The following is a 21518-nucleotide window of genomic DNA, read 5'->3' as shown; positions in this document are numbered from 1 at the left end:
CTTAACAGTGCCAAGAAATTTCACTTTTACGCGAAAAATATTTTTTTTTCAAAAGAATGTTGGCAGATCTTTTAAGACCTTCATTTTTTTCGGCCGGTGACTCAAGTTTCAGACCCTCGACTAAAGAGGACTGAAAACAAAGAAAAAAAAATTTCTAAGCTCTGATACCACTATAGGTACCAGGTGATGTTTAAAAACACCAAAAGTTCACAAAGTTAAAATCAAGATTTGTAGATCTGAACGAAAATAGTAAAGAACACAAAGGATTTTTCGGCCGAAGCCCCGAGGTTCAGCGATTGGTTAGATCGCCTAGTCCCCATTGAGCATCCATGAAGGAATAAGCTCGAATCCACTAAAATCACCGACCTAAAACACAGCAACTTCGAGTTACAAACGTAACACACAGTTCCAACCACAGCACAACAAAATCTCCTCAACAACACGATGAACTCACACAAGAGTTCATTAAATCACACTTTCTTTCAACCAACAACAGAAGATCGACAAGATCTAAGAAGAGAGAACTAAAAGAGAACAGAGAGAATTTTTTTTAAACTCAAAGAAGCTGCGCGTGAAAATGAATTATCACAAACCCTAGACTTTTTAGTCCAGCAATTGCCACATGTCGAAATCTGGTGAAAGTTGTTATTACACAACAGAAAACACATTTTGTTTTAAATCAGTTCTAGCTTTCAGATTCTTCTGTCTTCTGGGCCATTAAACCGGGTCATGGGTTGGGCCGGCTTTGGACGTAAATGGGTTGCACTTCACAAAAACAGCAACCCAATTTCTACAATCATACTATAGTTTTTTATAAATACATGTCTTACGTTCACAATTGAATATGATTTACAAATTTTTCAATTTATTGCCTCAAGCTCACACTCTCTTCCAATTTTCTGACTTAAACAAGTACAAGGAAGTTATTAGTGTGATCATAGCTCGTCCCCCTAGAGTTTTAGCCTGTGCATTCATATGTTCAACATTTCACAGCATCATTTGTATTGTTTGTAGGAATCGCTACCAAAAGCTTTAGTGAAAACACTCTCACGACTGTCGAGCAATGCCAACATTGATGTCTCGATCACTTATCCTCCACCACTTATGGTACCACAAGATCCTGAAGCACCTCAATCAACTCTACCTCTCGTAACTCCAACAGCATTCGAAAACTTCAAGCAACTCCATAGCTCAATCCATTGAACAAAGAGTCTTACCTGCATCCCTAAACAACTATGTCGAAGGACCTCCTGATTCCCAAGCTTAGGATCCATCAGCCAATATCAACCATAGTGCAAGTGGATCATTCTGGACTTGACTAATCTATGCCAATGTGATCAATGCATCAACCAATGCAAAGCACGAGGCTCCACACTAGAGATAGAGGTCAAGTAGCTTGGGGGCTAGCTTCATAACCCAGAACACCTCATGGTCAAACATTCTAATGGAGATCGAGAACATGAATGACCTTAAGTAGCCTCAAAGGATTATGTCACCCATGGAAAGTAGAGATAATAGCAAGTACTATGATTTTCACAAGAAACACGACCACAATATAGAGAATTATAAAACCCTATAGTGAAAATAAAAGCTTTGATTAAGAGAGGATTCCTAAGATCATCCATCAACAATGACAAACTGGCCAAATGAGACCCTAACCAAAAGAAAAGGCCAGGAAAACCTAATAAAGCCCGCAACAAGCATAATTAACATGATCATAGGAGACATTACATTTGATGAAGACTCAGACAATGCCAACAAGCAATATGCACAATCTACAGCCTTGAGCTCGACAAAGGAGTCTAACGTCAGCCTCATATTTGAGAAGAAAGACTCATAATGGGCCACTTCACGTGCTGAGGCGGTGGTTACCACTATAATCATATTAAACTTCGAGGTTAAAAAGATACTAGTAGATAACAGAATTGCTATTGGAGTGTTGTCTTATGATGCCTTAATGAACTAATCCCAAGATCGCTTATAACCAATCTGGATACTGCTTTAAGAGTTAGTGGAAGGTAAAATTAAGTTTGAAGGCACCATCAAGCTCTCGATCACCCTAGAAGCAAACCTCTACAGATCATGACTATTTTCTTTCAGGTCGTAGAGACTCCCATTAGCTACAATGTAATCTTTTTCGACCACTTCTCAATCAAGCTCGAGCCATTGTGTTAATATACCATTTAGTAATGAAGTTTCTAACTCCAGTTTGGATTTGGATTGTACAAGGGATCAATAGTGTTTAGGGCATCGAATATGAAGTTATGCCATCACCCGATTGAGGACATACCACTTGGTGAAGGCATATCAATTACTATAGGAAAGAATATGGATAGATGAAAGAATCAACTCGATGACCATCTAACGAGGAATCCAAAAGCATTAGCAGGAAAAATAGAGAATACATTAGAAAACAGTCTAAAAAATGTGATGCACAGCCAGCATAGGTTAACTATAAGTGTTATGTCCTAAATCCAATTAACTTTGGAGATATATATATATATATATATATTAATTAAATTAAATTAAATACTCAATTAAATTAAATAATAGAGTCCGTAGATTTAAGTTTTGGTAATTTGTTAATTCTTACAATACAGCTAAACCATCAGAAGAAGTAAAGAAATCTCCAGAAGAAGACGCAGACCAAAAACTTAATTCAGCTTAAATTTCAGTCAGCTAAGTAATTAATTCAGTTAGTGAGTTAGTTAGAAAAGTTAGTTGGTTATTTGGCTTGTCTATAAATAGCCAAATGTAATTCATAAAAGCACGAGCTTGATTAATAAAGTTTTTTTTCCTTCTTCATCAAATTTTCTTTGTTCTCGAGCTCCTGCAATGGGAGGTTTCTATATAGTTTGAATTGATAAATTTCCACATGGTATCAGAGCAAATAAGAAATTCTTCCATTTACCCATCAATTTCCACTCGAAATATGTCAAGCTTAGTTAATTCACTTTTCAATCTTGCCGATGATCCAACCAGCCCTTATTATCTACATCCTAGTGACAATCCTGGTGCACTGATTGTCTGTGAAATCTTCAATGGTGATAATTACACCTCTTGGAGCCAGTCAGTCTCCATGGCATTGAGTGTGAAAAACAAATCAAGTTTTATTGATGGGTCCCTGAAACCCCCAAATCCATCAGCTGGAGTCATGTACAATTGTTGGGTTCGTGCAAATGATCTACTTCTATCTTGGCTGTTGAATTCAATCAGCAAAGATATACGCTAGAGTCTATTATACATTTTCTCTGCATATGAAGTATGGAATGAACTCAAGACCAGATATATTTGAAGTGATGGGCCTAGAGTGTACTATCTAGAGAAGTGCTTCAACTCTATTTCTCAAGGATCACAAAGTCTTAGTATGTATTACAATTCATTTAAGGTTATTTGGGAAGAGTAAATCAGCTATAGATCTCTTCCTAAGTGCAATTGTGGGATGCTTTCCAGTTGTACCTGTGATATATTGAAGAATATATCAAGCACTCAACAATCAGATGCCGTCATGAAATTCCTTATTGGATTAAATGAATCTTATTCTACACTAAGAAGTCAATTACTACTTACTTCTCCTCTTCCATCACTGGCTCGAGTCTATGCTCTTCTGCTTCAAGAAGAGAGTCAAAGGGACTTGCAGAATTACTCATCCCCAAAATCAGTAGCAATGACAGCAAGACAACCGCAAAGAACATTCAATAAAGCTCTTCCCTGGAAGGACAAGAAGAAACAAAAGTGTACCCACTGTGAATATCTCAATCATACTGCTGATAAGTGCTTTAAAATCATAGGATATCCTCCTGGCTGGAAGGGAACTAGAGGTCTAAGAACTTTGACCGACATCCCTGTTGCTCATGCTGTAAACTTGGATCAATCTACAGAAGATAAGGGACCAAGTATCACATTCAATCAAGACCTCTATCAACAATTCTTGGCATTTGCTAAAACTCAACAAAAATCTTCTCAACCACCCAACACAATACCTCAAACAGCAGCCACCATCACTACAGGTATCTCACTTTGCAATTCAATTTTTTCTAAACCCAAAATCATCACCTGGATAATTGACACAGGTGCGACTGACCATATGGTATGTTCACCTACATTTTTCACCTCAATTGATTCAGCCACAACCACCAAAGTCCACTTACCAAATGGTTCCTCTGTCCCAATCGGTCATGTTGGGAAAGTCCAAATATCTGGCTTCTTGATAATGTCTTGTGTGTGCCCTCTTTTTCATTTAACTTGATATCGGTTTCTAAACTAACCAAATCTTACAATTTCCATGTAATCTTCTCTGCTTCACTTTGTCTCATATAGGATCTAGCCAACAAGAGGATGACTGGTTTTTCTAAGGAAAAGGATGGCCTTTATCATCTCATTACTGCTCAAGACAAACCTACACTCCTATCCATCCCCAGTAGTTCCACAGCTCATGTCTCTCAGAAACTCAATTACAATCTATGGCATTGCAGGCTTGGACATATATCCAGTACAAGAATGTCTAAAATCCCTTGCATGTCTTCTCATATTCTTGTAAAAATCTCCATAAATGTGAAATTTGTCCTTTGGCAAAACAGAAAAAGTTGCCTTTTCCCGTTAGTATTTCAGTTTCTAATAAAATCTTTGATTTGGTACATTGTGATATATGGGGTCCTTTCCATGTGTCTTCTTTTGAGGGTTACAGATTTTTTTTAACCATAGTTGATGAGATGACTATTCAAGATGCACGTGGGTTTTCATGATGCATTCTAAATCTGAAGCCCGTAGCCATATGAAGAATTTTTATCAATTGGTCTTTACACAATTTAATGCAAAAATAAAGACTTTTAGAACTGACAATGGGGCTGAATTTCTTATGTTAGATTTCTATAATTCTTGTGGAATTATCAACCAAAGAAGTCGTGTGACATCCCCCCAACAAAATGGAATTGTGGAGAGAAAACACACAAGGGCACTCCTTTTTCAATCTAATGTACCTCTTATTTTTTGGAGTGATTGCATCCTTACAATAGTACACATTATCAATCGTATCCCATCTCCAATCCTTGGTAACAAAACTCCTTACTAGATGCTCTTTCAAAAACCACCAGCCTATGATCATCTCAAAACATTTGGATGCCTATGCTTTGCAAGTACACTTAGTAATCATAGAACTAAATTTTCTCCTCGGGCATCTAGATGTATATTTGTGGGTTATGCCCTTGGATACAAAGGCTACAAGGTTTATGATTTGGAAAATCACAAGACTTTTGTTAGTAGGAATGTTACCTTCCATGAAACCTCTTTTCCCTATAAAAATTCCTCACCTCATTCCTCTACAGATGCTCATCTATTTCCTATATCTGAACCATCCTTTGATTTTACTTATCCTCATATATCACAACCAAACTAATCAGAAGACACTAGCAATTATCAGTCACATGATAATCTCGATACAATATCTGACCATGCTTCTCCTATTCCTCCATCAATTGACAACTTACCTCATCCCAGAAAATCTAACAGAACTAAACATCCACCTTCCTATTTGCATGACTACCATTGTGATTTACCTTCTTCTAATGCAATCCAGCCTTCCATGTTGCTGGCCAGACGCTCTACTTCTAGTAAACCTTTCTCTCTTTCTCACTTTATCTCTACTGACAGACTTGTCCCCAAACACAAAGCTTTGGTTGCTTCTATTTCTAATGTTTTTGAACCTAAGTTTTATGGTCAAGCCATCAAATTTCCTCACTGGCAAGTTGCCATGAATTTTGAGATTCAGGCTCTTGAAAAGAATAATAAATGGACCCTCACTAATCTGCCACCGAACAAACATACCATTGGTTGCAAATGGGTGTATAAAGTAAAGTTTAAACCAGATGGTATTGTAGAAAGATACAAGGCACGTCTGGTTGCCAAAGGATACACGCAACAAGAAGGGTTGGATTTCTTTGACACCTTCTCCCCTGTTGCAAAGTTGACATCTATCCGGGTTCTTTTAACTGTTGCAGCTGTAAATAACTGGTATGTGCACCATCAACAATGCTTTCCTTCATGGGGATTTACATGAAGAGGTCTACATGGATCTACCACAAAGTTATCCCTCTCAAGATCCTTCCCTTGTTTGCAAACTCAATAAAAGTCTATAAGGTCTTAAGCAATCTTCTCGCCAGTGGTTTTCCAAATTAACTTCCAGTTTAATTTTAATATGGTTTTCATCAATCTAAGTCTGATTCATCTTTATTCATGAAATCCACCACTGATTCCTTTATTGTACTCTTGGTTTATGTTGATGACATCCTTCTTGCAAGTAATAATCTTCATGCAATTCATGTCAAGCGTTTCCTGGATAATTAGTTTACAATCAAAGACCTAGAAGAGTTGCATTACATTCTTGGTTTGGAGGTTGCTAGGTCGAAGCATGGAATCAGTCTTTGTCAAAGAAAATATGCTCTAGATGTCCTCGAAGATTTTGGTTTTTCTGGCTGCAAACCAGTGGCCTTTCCTATGGATTCTAATCTCAAGCTCAAGTTAGAAGATGCAGACCAATTATCTGATCCTTCTAGTTATAGAAGGCTGATTGGCAAATTAATATATCTCACCATTACAAGGCTTGACTTAGCATATTCTGTTCAGGTTCTCAATCAATTCATGTCCAGTCCAGCTCAATCTCATCTAAATGCTGCTCACAGGGTTCTTAGATATCTTAAAGCTACTCCAGGTCAAAGGTTGTTCTTTCCTTCCAACTCTAATTTACACCTCAAAGCTTATAGTGACAGTGATTGGGCCGGTTGTCTTGATACCAAACGCAGCATTACTAGTTTTGCCATCTTTCTTGGGGATCCTTTGGTCTCATAGAAATCCAAGAAGCAATCCACAGTAAGTAGGTCTTCGGCTGAAGCTGAGTATAGAGCCTTAGCATCCACCACCTGTGAAATACAATGGTTGTTTTATCTTCTTCATGATATGGGCATTTCTCATCCTCAACCAGCACTTTTATACACAGACAATAAATCAACTCTCTCAATTGCTTCAAATCATGTTCATCATGAGAAGACCAAACATATTCAGATAGATTACCACCTTGTTCGTGAAAAGCCACATTCTAGTTTAATCAAAATCATTATGTTCCTTCCCACCATCAGCTCGCGGATGTTCTTACTAAACCACTTGGTTCTATCATGTTCCACACCAATATATCCAAGATAGGCATTCTGAACATCCATGCCCCTCTTGAGGGGGGCTCTTACAATACAACTAAACCATCAGAAGAAGTAAAGAAGTCTCCAGAAGAAGACGCAGACTAGCAACTTAATTCAGTTTAAATTTCAGTCAGCTAAATAGTTAATTCAGTTAGTGGGTTAGTTGGTTGGTTATTTGGCTTGTCTGTAAATAGCCAAATGTAATTCATAAAAGCAAGAGCTTGATTAATAAAGTTTCTTTCCTTCTTCATCTTCTTCATCAGATTTTCTTTGTTCTCGAGCTCCTGCAATGGGAGGTTTCTATATAGTTTGAATTGATAAATTTCCACATTAATCACAAGAAATTGTGATTGTGAGATATAAATTACATATGACTGGATCTTATATTATCCGTGGTTGTAAACAATAACGAGATACGGATATCGTTATTTCGGATAAACCATCACTTGCAGTATTTGTTACTTGTGAAGTAAGTAGCTGATCCAGTGACACTTAAATGAACACATGGATGTTTTTTATATAACAAAACAACTTATTAAATTGCACAAAAACAACTTACTATATCTTATCCTTAAAAATTGAAATCTAACGCAAGAATATTTTCAACTAACCAGTCAAACTCTATTTCTACTAGTCTCATGCTGAACGGTTCTTCTTCCATCTCTTGAGACTTGAAATTGGAAATTTAGATTTGTGGGAGTGATTGAATTGGAGATGGCGACAGAGGAGTTTGATTTTGGAAGAAGAATGGCCTAATAACGTGAATTGAGAAACTGGAACGAGGAGAAAATAGGTTTAAAAGAGAGAGAGAGAGAAAAAAAATCCAGTTGGGTCAAGGGCAAATGGGTCAACGGGCTACTTAAAAATTCGATGATTCGAACAGTGGAATAATTATGTTTGAAGAATTAAAACATATGCATAATTCCGCATTCAGTAAATAGAAATAATTATTACTATAATAGAAATAATTACCTAAGATACTCGTTCAAAATGCACAACTTATTTGTCAATTTGTCAATTTTTTACATAGAATGTTATAGGCATATAAGTCCATAAGCACTATCAATAGTTATCAAATAAAAAGCAGATTAAAATAATAACATTTATACAGTGATTTATAACAAAAAAATATGACACACATTTTTCGCAATACAATAACTATTTATCAGTTAGGCACTTGAGGTCGTCAAAGCATCTCTGGACCATCCATTTTAATAATCATTAGTTTATAACAACTTTTATGGCCAGACAGTCAAATTAATGTTTAGATAATTACACTACATTCTTAAAGAACATAAATATAGCATTAATTATACAGGGCCCTCGATAGTGTGGTGTTACAAAATTGGTGGCTAAAACTACTAGAAACACCAGCTTCAATGATGGATATTTTTGTTGCTAAAAGTCAATATTCCGTTGGTAACCCTACTTATCGATAAAATATTTTCTTCGCGGTACATACCGATGGTGAAAGTCTTGTCAGTAATTTTTCGTCGATAGCATAACTGTCGGTGATTATCAATGGATTTAACTTCATATACATGTCCATCGACGGATTTCTTTGGTATCTATCAACAACAATTTATTTTTTATAATAGGGCAAGGCAACTATTACCAATGAATCACCTACTAAAATATACATCGTCGGTTTTTTATATAAATTTTATTTTTTTATTTGAAATTCAATTATAGTAATACCACCCACAAATATTAGATATTATTTTTTTTTTTTCAAAAATTACCTATGGATAATCTATAAAAACGTAGTGATGGTAGCTCAAAATTTTTCCAAGTAAATAGCATTCAAATTTTCTGAATAAACACCCTAAAAGATTCTTTTAATATTCATCAAATACATTCTTGATTAGAAATGTTATTATATTGAAACCATGTTGATTTCCCTATATGGTGAAGATATGTGCAAGAACATCTAGAATTAGGGAAGGATCCAAGTTGTCCAAGACAGCTCAAGCATGAGAATTAGCAAGCATTGTTATATTTCACTAAAATATGATAATTAGAATTGTCATCTTTCAACGCAATGATTTCGTTCTTTTCCTCATTGACTTTTTCCTTTGCATTCTTGTATACGAAACAGAACGTCATTTGAAGAATACTAAAATTGAACTTGAGCACATTCGAAATCTATAAAGAACGTATTCAATATCAATTAAGGAATGATATATATTCCACACTTTTTTTTCAAATAACTTGTCTCTACTAGTTAGAAACATCAATATTAAAAGTACTACCATTAATTAATTATCATATCATAGAGAAATATCTAAATTACCACAATGCACAAAGGTGCAACAAATACTAATAGAGAAAAGACAAGACAAACAAAAAATGAACTCCTCCGAGTTTATTGTAAGTAGTTCAATACCCTAGCATCTTTCTTCTCGTAAAAAGAGTACAAACAAATATATATATATATATATAATTTGAATTAGACATGCAACTGAGTTTATTTTAATCAAAAGAGTGGCGTTTGTCTTGAAATGCATAATATACATCCTTTTGTAGAATTTGATAAAATGTTGGTATGCAAAAGAAAAAATTGTTTTCTATATTAATTTATTGTTAAAAGACTATGAAAAAAAAATATTATGGGCTATGAAACATTTCTAGAAATAGCAACTTTAGCAATGGATATTTTCAATGCAAAAGACCAATATTTCATCAAAAAACCTATTATCGACATAATTTTTCCTTCAAGGTACATTGCGATAATTTATTGACAGCAACATAACCGTCAGTGATAAACGGTGAGTTTACCTTACATGTCCGTAAAACATATTGATGGATTTCTGTGGCAACTATCATCAACAATTTATTTTATGTATCTGTGACAGCAAAACATTACAAATGAATAATCTACCTAAATATTCATTGGATTTCTTATACAATTTTTATTTTGATTTAAAATCCACTTGTGATAATACCACTGTAAATATTATATATTATTTTTTATTTAAAAAATCACTGACGAAAATATATTGACTATGAGTGACTTATATTCTGTCCCAATAAATAGCACACAAAATTATCTCAAAAAACACTAAAAAAATATTTTAATCACAACCAAGTATATTCTAGATTAGTAATATTAACATATTGAAACATTGTTGATTTCTTGATATGGTGAAGATATGTGCAAGAATATCTAGATTAAGTGGTGCATCCAAAGGGCCGAAGGCATCTTAAACAAGTGAATTAACTCTCATTGTTTCATTAATCCAATCTAATTATCTCAATTGCCATCTTCCAATGCAATGATTCCGATCTTTTCCACGTAGACTTTTTCCTTTACATTCTTGTATAAGAAATAGAGCATCATTAGAAGTATACTAAAGCTGAACCCGGGCATATTCAGAATCTATTCACAAAAAGATCATATTCAAAATCAATTCGAATTGTAAATAATATTCTAAATATATATACTTACTGAAATAAATATAGTAGTCATTTTTTAATATGCCATAGAAGAACCACAAAACAACATTTAAAGTAAGGAAAAAGTGATAGAAGGAATGATAGTTATTTGAGGCCTTTTGTTCAAATAACTTGTCTCTGCACGTCAAATACATCGACATTATTATAATAACTTTAATTAATTATGACAACATAGAGAAAATATATTAAATTACCACAATAAACAAAAGGTGCAACAAATGTTAATATAGACAAGGAAAATTCATACAACAATTGTAACATATTGTCGCCTTCCACTAGAAACTGAGTCAGTAGAATGATCATATCAAGACCAATGATATTTAGCAAAACAACCATAACCATGGTTTGCATCTGTTACAATTAAAATATATATTAAGCATATAGCTTAAAAATTTATGAGTTGATGTTAACTTTTAATTACTACAATACCTTAGCATCTTTCATTGCGTGGAAAAAGGTACAAACAAAAATATGTAACTTGAACAAGACATCCAACCGAATTTATTGTAAAACTAGTGTGGCAACGTGCGTGCACGTTAGTTGGTATAGTTGGGTGCATGTTAGTTGATTTAGTTGAGGATGAACGTGAAGTATAAGTGTGTAGTGATTGCTGAATGAATACATAGAACAAATGTGTTGGTGAGTGATGAAGTGGAATAATTTGAATAAACACATATGCTTATATTTCAACTCCTAAAGTATTGGAAGAAAAAGTTAACATTTGTCATTTGGTTTATTTACCAATTGCTCAACGTGTGCTTAAAATTACCAGCTTTTCCTTCACTCCTCTTCTAAATCCAATAGCACCAACTTACTCGGTCCTTTTACAAAAAAGTTCAACATATCCACAAAACGATAAAATAGAAACAATCGGAATCATGAGAATTAGAAAGTAAAGAAAAAAGTTTATATTGGCAGCAATTTTTGCAAAAAAAAAAAAAAAAATAATAATAATAATAATAATAATAATAATAATAATAATAATTGGAGATAGTAAATGGGGTCAATGTTAAAGAAAAATATTGATTAAATCAACTGGATTGTAAGTCAACTTGTAACTATTTATTTAGCTAACTTAAAAAGTAAAAACATATTGATGAGTAACAGAATTGACCAAAGGATTACTCAATAATATTTTCAAATGGTACCTTTAAAATATTAACTGAGCCTATGATAAATTTTCTCTGCAACAACTTCATTAATATGAACTCCTTAAATTAGAAATATGAACTCCAGAAAATATAGACTGTAACAAGCAATTTTCTCTCTTTCTCACTTATGGAAAATTAGAAATTAGTAATTATTTTATAAATACTTCTAAAGGAACATCACATTCCATAAGACTCTAGAAAAATGAAGCTAACTTAGAGACCTAAAAGTGCTTTCTAACTATTTGAGAAACTGCTAAGAAATTTTGTACTAAAGAAACTATTTGAGAGAATAAATTTCGAACTCAGAAACTTTCCAATAGCTCAAGAAATTTTGAACTCAAGAAACTATTTGAGAGGCAATAGCTCAGTTTTCAATCTTTTCACCTCTTACAAAGAATTTGAGTATGGTGCAAAAAGACATTTTATTTACTTCACTTTTCCCTCTGTAATAATTAATTAACTTTGAAAACCATCTTGACAAAAAATAATTTAAAATTAGGATTTATAGAACAACAAATTATGCTCTATATCAGAGTCAGTAATGTAAAATTTGAAATAGATATTCTTGTGATAAAATGGGAACAAAGAGTCAATCTCGGTTGTTATGAATGCCGAAAAATAATTACTTGTTTCGCAAAACTAAAATCTTGAATTGATAAATATAATAATCATTCAAGCTGCTATAATTCCCTACACAAAAGCTAATAAAATTAAATGTAATATAGACAATCAAAAGTATATTCACAAAATGAGTTTTGACCATCAATATTAACTGTATCAACGTTATAACCATATTCACAAAATATGAGCATTCACCCTCAACCTATCTCGCTTTTCCCTCTGTGTCCATGTTAAATTATATTCTCCCTTAAATTCAATAAATCTTTAATAAAGAGTTAATTTGTCTAACCGATTAATAATATGATATAACCCACCCATCGTTAGTCTATTATATCCACGAGAAAAATATGTTAAGAGAATTAAAAAAGGCAAATTTGCAGGACATGAAACCATAGAAAAACTATTAAATCATCCAGGCATCCCATCAAATTAAGCAACTAAATCCTACAAAAGATAGTTTTTATTTAACCAAATGAAATCGTAAAAAAAAAAAAAAAAAAATGTTGTGTGTTAAAAGAATCTGATTTGAAGAGGAAAATGGAAAAATATGATGGAAATAGATTTTTCTTACTGTAAGAATGGTTGCGTGAAAAATAAAAAATAAAAAATTCTATTTGATGGAGCATATAAAAAATAAATAAATAATTTTTTTTGTTGCTCCGTGCATGCAAGGAACAAAAGTTCTGAACCTCCATGCATGCATGAAGCTAAGCATGGAGCTAATTTTTTTATAACTAGATTAGATAGATAGATAGATAGTATTAATTAAGGAAGAAAATGAGTTTAAAATGTTGTTTTGACGTGAACAAAAATATTTCTTTTAACAAAGGCAAAAATAATAATAATAACATTTCTTTAAACCCAAAAAAAAAATATTTGGAGCACGCACGGAGCTTAGTTCATGGAGCTTTCCAAGGATTCCGTGCACAAACGGAGTTCATGGTGCTTAGACGAAGCTTTAGCTCCAATTTTTTTATTTTTTGGTTTAAAGAAATGTTTTTATTATTATTTTTTTTTTTTTGCCTTTATTAAAAGAAATGTTTTTATTCACATCAAAACAACATTATAAACTCATTTTCTTCCTTAATTAACACTATCTATCCATCTCATCTACTTACAAAAATGCACAAAATCCACCATGCCCGTATAAAACTTAAGAAAAATGAAGATTAATTCAAAAGAACAAAACATCAAAAAAACATACTTACGGAAAGATCCAATTGCTCGTCTTAGGTTGTATAAGGAGGAGATTGATCACAGGTCTTACAATTTTGCCTGAATTGGAGAAACGAACTCTTTAGATAAAAAGAGAGAAAGAAAATGGAGAAATAAATATACACTAAGATAAGTAATAACTTCGAACAATGCAATAATTATCACTTAATCAATCAATTTGAGACCAATCACAGAATTGAAATTTAATATCGCACAGGACATAAAAAAGTAAAGTAAAACTCAAAAGAACTCAAATTGAATTGAAAAGGAAAATTATAAGGGTAAACACTCCCAACTCAAAAAAAAAAAATGAAGATGATGTTTTGAGGGGAATGAAACTCAGATTTGAGGGGGTAATGTTTAAGGGATTGAGAAATGAAGATGATGTTTTGAGGGGAATGAAACTCAATTTTCCGTTTATTAAAAAAAAAAAAATCTTTCCTTGCGCGCATGGAGCTTTTGGGAATTATTTTTTCTTTCTTCTCTTTTCTACCCTCTACCTGAATTCTTGCAGTATTCAAATCCAACTAAATTAAATTTTCAAAAATTCCATCAATTCACAAAATAAAAAGAAATTCCATAAACCAACCAATCGAGTCTATACAACTGAAAATAAGCAGTACTAATAAACTAATAAATTTTTAGCAGAAATCAATTAAGCACCTCATAAATCTAATAAATTTAAGATAAATTACTCGATAATATTGCCCATATAAATTGCTTAGTAGCTTCAGAAAAGTGAAACATAAACTCAAATGCGTAGATTCCATACCCCAAATGATGGAATACTCCATGTCAGCATAGCTTTTACTTCTTGACTTAAGCAAGAAATCTCCCACCATCTGCAAAATGAACCAAGAATACTTTTACTCGGTAAAAAAACAGTAAATTTAAATCTATAAGTTCATTGGCAGAGAACCTAAAAAAATTGAAATAATAAACTCACCTTTGCAGATAATCAATCAGGTAGCAAAAGATTAAAATCCAATTCAAACTACAATTTCGAAAGAAATATGCACGTCAAATTCTGCAAAAAGGAACTAAAAACACGTTCAAATTCTAAGTCTTCAACTCAAATACATACATGAAGGAAAAAAATTGAAATTTTCTACAATTTCCAGTGATTGTGCCGACAAAATTTGAGTTATTGGGCAAAAACATTCTAAATCACCCACAGAAATTGTAGTTTGATAATGATAATGAATGAGGATCAGGGGACACAAGGCGAGAAATTATGTATTCTTACACAATCAATTAGAGAAGAGCAGATAAATTGTTTAGTCTTCTTACACAATCAGAGCAGAAGAAGAGCAGGGGAATGGTTTAGCCGAAAATCATGGATAAGGGTATGGTTTTCAACCGAAAACAATAAAAAAAAAAAAATACAAGACGAAATATATGATTGACATCTATCCCGCTAGTGCTCCGCTCTTTTATACATGTAGGAAGAAGAGTAGTATCTGGCTTGAGAATTGCAAAATATATCCAAAGAAGTGCACTAAATTAACCAACCACATAAGAAATGGATTGAGATCTTTCAGTCAATTTTTTTCATGCAAATTGAATAAATTGATTGCTTGAAAATAATAATAATAATAATGTCATATTAATTTATTTTCAAAAGAATGATAAAAAATCGGTGGCTACGAAAGACTACTAGAAACTGCGGCTTCAGTGATGGATATTTCTGTTGCAAAAGATCAATATTCCATTGATAACATTAGTTATCGATAGAATTTTTTCTTGATGGTAGATACCGATCTTGAAAGTCTAGTTGATAATTTTTCATTGATAATATAACTTTCAGTGATTTCCAACGGATTTAACTTCATATAAATGTTCGTCGACGGATCTCTACAGTAGTTATTAAGAACAATTTATTTTTTAAAACGGGACAGGTCAAACATTATAAATGAATCACCTGCTAAAATATCCGTCGATGCTTTTTTATATAAATTTTGTTTTCTTATTTGAAATTCAATTATGGAAATACCACCCATAAATGTTAGTTTTTTTTTTTTTTTCAAAAATTATCTATAATCACCTATAGAAACGTAGCAATGGCAGCTCACAAATTGTCCAAGTAAATAGCACACAAATTGTCTGAATAAAATTGCAAAAGATATTTTTAATAACAACCAAACATATTTTTTTATCAGAAATATTATTATATTGAAACCCTGTTAATTTTCCTATGTAGTGAAGATATGTGCAATAACATCTAGAATTAGGGACAAATCCAAGGGGTTCGTGGCAGTTCAAATATGTGAATTAGTAATCATTGTTACATTCCACTGAAATGTGTTAATTCAATCTAATCATTTCAATTGTCATCTTTCAATGCAATGATTTCGTTCTTTTCCTCGTCAACTTCCTCCTTTGCATTCTTGCACATGAAACGGAGCATCATTTGATGCATACAGAAGCTGAACTCGAGCACATTTGAAATTTATAAAGAACATATTCAACATGAATTCATATTGCAAATAATATATATACTCATTGCAATTTAATAGTCTTTTTTCAATACGTTGTAGAAGAACCACATAACAACACTTAAAGTGAGTAAACGTAATAGAAGGAATGATATGTATTCAACACTATTTTTTTTAATCAAAACATAGAGAAATATACTTAAATTACCAAGATGCACAAAGGTGCAACAAATATTAATAGAGAAAAGACAAGGCAAACAAATTTTGAACTAGACATCCAACTAAGTTAATTGTAAGTAGTACAATACCCTAGAATCTTTCATCTAGTAAAAAGTGGTACAAACAAGTATGAAGGGTGGTTTATGTCTTGAAAATGCATAATATACCGTAAGCGCACTGAATAAACCATTCATGTACGGAATGGTCTGAAGTCCTTTAGTAGATTTTTCTTGTAAATTCGACTAAATGTTGGTCTGCGAAGGAAAATAATTATGGGCAACGAAACATTACAAGATATAGCAGCTTCAGCAATGGATATATCTATCGCTAAAGGCCAATATTTCGTCGATAGCGATACTTACCAACATAAATTTTCCTTCACAGTACCAGGAATAATTCTCATCGGGAATATAACAGTCAATGATAACTAACGAAATTACGTTTACATACATGTCCGAAAAATATATCGATGATTTCTAGTGTAGCTATCAGTAACAATTAATTTTTATACTTGTGACAAGTAAAACATTACTGATGAATCATCTACTAAAATATCCATAGATGGTTTCTTATATATATATAGACAACAACTTACAAAATATCCCAATATATAGCGCACACAATTGTCCAAATAAACATTCACAAAGATATTTTTAATCACAACCAAATACGTTCTTGATTAGAAATATTATCATATTGAAAACATGTTGATTTCTTGATATAGTGAAGCTATGTGCAAGAACATCTAGAATCAATGACAAATCCAAAGAGACATAAAGGAGCTCAAACATGTGAATTAGGTGACATTGTTACATTTCAATGAAATGTATTAATCTAATCTAATTATCTCAATTGTCATCAACCAATGCAATGACATCGTTCTTTTCCACATCGATTTTTTCCTTTACATTCTTCTATACGAAATAGAGCATAATTTGAAGTATACCAAAGCAAAACCAGGGCACATTCAGAATCTATTCACAAAAAGTATTCAAATAACAATACTTTTTGTTCAAATAACATTTTCGTGCATGTCAAACATATCGACATTATTATAATAACATTAATTAATTATCACAACATAGAGAAAATATATTAAATTATCAGAATACACAAAAGTGCAACAAATACTAATATATAAAAGATAAAGCAAATTCATACAACAATTACAACATATTTTCAGCCTTCCACTAGAAATTGAATCAGTAGAACGATTAGATTGAGGCCAAAGATATTTAGCATAACAACCATAGCCATGGTTTGCATATGTTACAATTAAAATATATGTTAATTATATAATTAATAAATTTATAAGTTGACATTAACTTTTGATTAATACAATAACCTACCATTTTTCATCGCATAAAAAATGTAAAAACAAATCTATGTAGTTTGAACAAAACATCCAATCGAACTTATTGTAAAAAGAAGAGTAGTGTCTGGCTTGTTAAATGTATAATATATTCAAAGAAGTACACTAAATTAACCAAACACATAATGAACAAATTGTGATCCTTCGGTTGATTTTTTTCACGTAAATTTAGTAAAATCTTAGCCTTCGAAAAAATAATTATTTGTCATATTAATTTATTTTCAAAAGAATATGATGAAAAAATTGGCGAGTATGAAATACTGCTAGGAACTGCTACTTCAATGATTGATATTTTCGTCGCTAAAGGTCAAATTCCATCGGTAACTCGACTTATTGACAGATTTTTCTCTTCACGGTACGTACCGATGGTGAAGTCTTGTTGGTGATTTCCCGTCGATAATATAATTGTCAGTGATTACCAATAGATTGAACTTCATGTACATATTTATCGATGGATTTCTGTGATAGCTATCAACAATAATTTATTTTTTATAATGGGACAAATCAAACATTACCTACAAATCACCTACTAAAATATCTGTGAATTGGTTTTTTATATAAATTTTTTCTTATTTGAAATTCAATTACGGGAATTCTACCCATAAATATTAGGTATTATTTATTTTAATTTTTCCAAAAATTTTCCTATGAATTACCTATACAAACATAGCGATGGTAGCTCAAAAATTTTCCAAGTAAATAGCACACAAATTGTCTGAATAAACACTCTTTGAGACACGCTTAATAATGACCAAATACATTCTTTATTAGAAATGTTATTATATCAAAAACCTGTTAATTTCCTATATAGTGAAGATATGTGCAAGAACATCTAGAATTAGGGATGGATTTAAGGGGTCCGAGACAACTCAAATATGTGAATTAGCAGTCATTATTATATTTCAATTAACGTAGTCATCTTTCAATGCAATGAATTTTTTTTCCTCATTGACTTTTCCCTTTGCATTCTTGTATACCAAACAGAGCATCATTTGAAGCATATCAATGTTGAACTCGAGCACATTCGAAATCTATAAAGAACATATTCAATATCAATTCGATTTTTAAATAATATATTATATATACTCACAGCAATTAGTAGGTTTTTTTAAATACGTTGTAGAAGAACCACACAACTGCACTCAAAGTGAGTAAAAGTGATAGAAGGGATGATATGTATTCAACACTTTTTTTTTCGAATAACTTTTCTCTATTAGTCAAACACATCAACATTAAAAGTAATACCATTAATTAATTATCACAACATAAAGAAATATACTTAAATTACCAAAATGTACAAAGGTGCAACGAATACTAATAGAGAAAAGACAAGGCAAACAAATATTGTATTAGACATCCGATTGAGTTTATTGTAAGTAGTACAATACTCTAGCATCTTTCGTCTCGTAAAAAGAGGTACAAATAATTATATATAGTTGGAATTAGAGATGCAACTGAGCTTATTATAATAAGAAGAGTGGTGTTTGTCTTGAAAATGCATAATATATCTAATGTGAACTGAATCACGCAAGGAATGATTTGAAATCTTCAGTCGATTTATCCAGCAAATTTGATAAAATGTTGATATGCAAAAGAAAATTTTATTTGCCTTATTAATTTATTTTTAAAATAATGTGAAAAAAAAATTATTATGGGCTATGAGACATTACTGGAAATAGCGGCATTAGTGATGGATATTTTCGTCGCTAAAGACCAATATTTCCTCGATAACCCTAATTACCGACATACTTATTAGACATGCAACTGAGTTTATTGTAATACAAAGAATGGTGTTCGCCTTGAAAATGCATAATTTGTCCAAAGTGAACTGAATAAACCAATCACGTAATCAATGATCTGAAGTCTTCAGTAGATTTTTTCAGCAAATTTGATAAAATATTGATTTGCAAAAGAAAAAATTATTTGCCATATTAATTTATTTTTAAAAGAATATGAAGAAAAAAGTATTATGGGCTACGAAAAATTACTAAAATAGCAGCATCAACGATGGATATTTCTATCGCTAAATACCAATATTTCGTCGATAACCTTACTTATCGACATTATTTTTCCTTTTCAATATGTATCAATAATTTCTCAATGCAACATAACCGTCGGCGATGATCGACAATTCTTTGACTTCCTATAATGTCCATCAAAATATCGATGGATTTCTATGGATCTATCAGCAACAATCTATTTTTCATATCTGTGACACGTAAAACACTACCAATGAATCATCTAATAAAATATCCGTCGGTGATTTCTTATACAATTTTTATTTTTATTTGAAATTCACTTGCGATAATACCATTGTAAATATTATATAATATTTATTTTTTATTTCAAAAGTTATCGACAGAAATATACCGACAGCAACTTACATACTATCCCAATAAATAGCACACAAAATTGTCCCAATAAACACTCAAAAAATATTTCTAATTACAAGCAAGTACATTCTTGATTAGAAATATTATAACCTTGAAACCATGTCGATTTCCTGATATAGTGAAGATGTGTTCAAGAACATCTTGATTAAGTGGTGGATCCAATTTCATTTCACTAAATTGTATTAAGACCATCTAATTATCTCAATTTTCATCTTCCTATGCAATGATTTTTTTTTTTCTTCGTCAACTTTTTCCTTTTCAGTATTGTATACGAAATAGAGCATCATTTGAAGTATACAAAGCCAAACCTGAGCACATCTGAATCTATTCACCAAAAGAATATATTCAAAGGTTAGAATTGTAAATTATATATAATATATATACTTACTACAGTGTTGTCGTCATTTTTCAATACACCATAAAAACCACACAACACTTAAAGTGAGGAAAATAATGGGAAGGAATGGCATGTTTCGATGGTTCGAATCATTTCTCTCTTTGTGTCAGACATGTCGACGTTAATATAATACCGTTAATTAATTATTACATTAATATAGAAAAATACAATAAAATTACCACAACGCACAAGGTCCAACTTATACTAATTGAGAAAAGACAAGGCCTATCATTCAACAATTTCGCCATGATGTTAGCTTTCCACTAGAAATTGAGTCGGTAGAACAATCAGATTGAATCCAATGATATTTAGTAGAACATAGCCATAGCTTGCTTCTGTTACAATTTAAAGATGTCTTAAGCATATCCCTAAAGAAAATCATAAATTGATATTAACTTTTAATTAGTACAATACCTAACATCTTTCATACATAAAAGAGGTACAAACAAATACATATAGTTTGAATGAGACATCCGACTGAGTTTATTGTAATAAGAATAGTGGTGTTTGGCTTGAAAAATGCATAATATATTATATATCCAAAGAAGTGCACTAAATAAATCAATCACGTAAGGGATGGGTAAAAACCCTTCAATCAATTTTTCATGTTGACCTATAAAAAAAGGAAAATAATTATTTAAAATATTAATTTATTTTAAAGAATATAATGAAAAATAAACTCTGGATTCACATAGGTGCAAAATAAAACATAATTTGTTAATCATTATAATGTACAAACACAAGAAAAAAAAATTATATTATTAAAATGAGAAATGCATAGGCCAATATTGGACTTGTACTCGGGCAAATATTGTAAAACAGATTCTTCTCTGTTAAAGAAGGATTAATTGTAACTAAGAAATAACGCTTCGATGATCATTGCAATAACAATAATGCATGTGAGAAAATCCATTTATATAAACTGAATATGCATGGGAGAAGAATGTGGGAAAATCATCTTGTCCATTCTTTAGTCTTTACACTTGTTTAAAACCTAAGAAAAGGCCGATCCAAAATTCTTTACCTAATTTGCATATTTTCTTTCCTTTGCATCCGCATGTCCATACATAAT

At 31.8% G+C, this 21518-nt stretch overlaps 1 protein-coding gene across 1 annotated transcript; it reads left to right on the top strand.

Annotated features, from left to right (window-relative positions):
- Positions 1 to 3667: 3667 nt before the first annotated feature.
- On the top strand, positions 3668 to 7292 carry LOC111409520. The gene is made up of 9 exons (XM_023039563.1): positions 3668 to 4010; positions 4128 to 4222; positions 4321 to 4536; positions 4581 to 4731; positions 4866 to 4975; positions 5072 to 5254; positions 5420 to 6009; positions 6399 to 6834; positions 7131 to 7292. Exons 1-9 carry the CDS (start codon positions 3668 to 3670, stop codon positions 7290 to 7292), a joined length of 2286 nt encoding a protein of 761 aa, XP_022895331.1.
- The last annotated feature ends 14226 nt before the right edge of the window (positions 7293 to 21518 follow it).

The sequence above is a fragment of the Olea europaea genome, chromosome 14 (genome assembly GCF_002742605.1).
Source record: "Olea europaea var. sylvestris chromosome 14, O_europaea_v1, whole genome shotgun sequence".
In the NCBI taxonomy this organism is placed as follows: domain Eukaryota; kingdom Viridiplantae; phylum Streptophyta; class Magnoliopsida; order Lamiales; family Oleaceae; genus Olea; species Olea europaea.
This window is presented reverse-complemented; position numbering and strand designations above follow the sequence as displayed.

Coding starts and splice junctions, on each gene's coding strand:
- LOC111409520 (XM_023039563.1), top strand. CDS start 3,668: ATGACAGCAAGACAACCGCAAAGAACATTCAATAAAGCTCTTCCCTGG. Junction 4,537..4,580: donor GCATGTCTTCTCATATTCTT/GTAAAAATCTCC, acceptor TTGGCAAAACAG/AAAAAGTTGCCTTTTCCCGT. Junction 4,976..5,071: donor CACTCCTTTTTCAATCTAAT/GTACCTCTTATT, acceptor ACTCCTTACTAG/ATGCTCTTTCAAAAACCACC.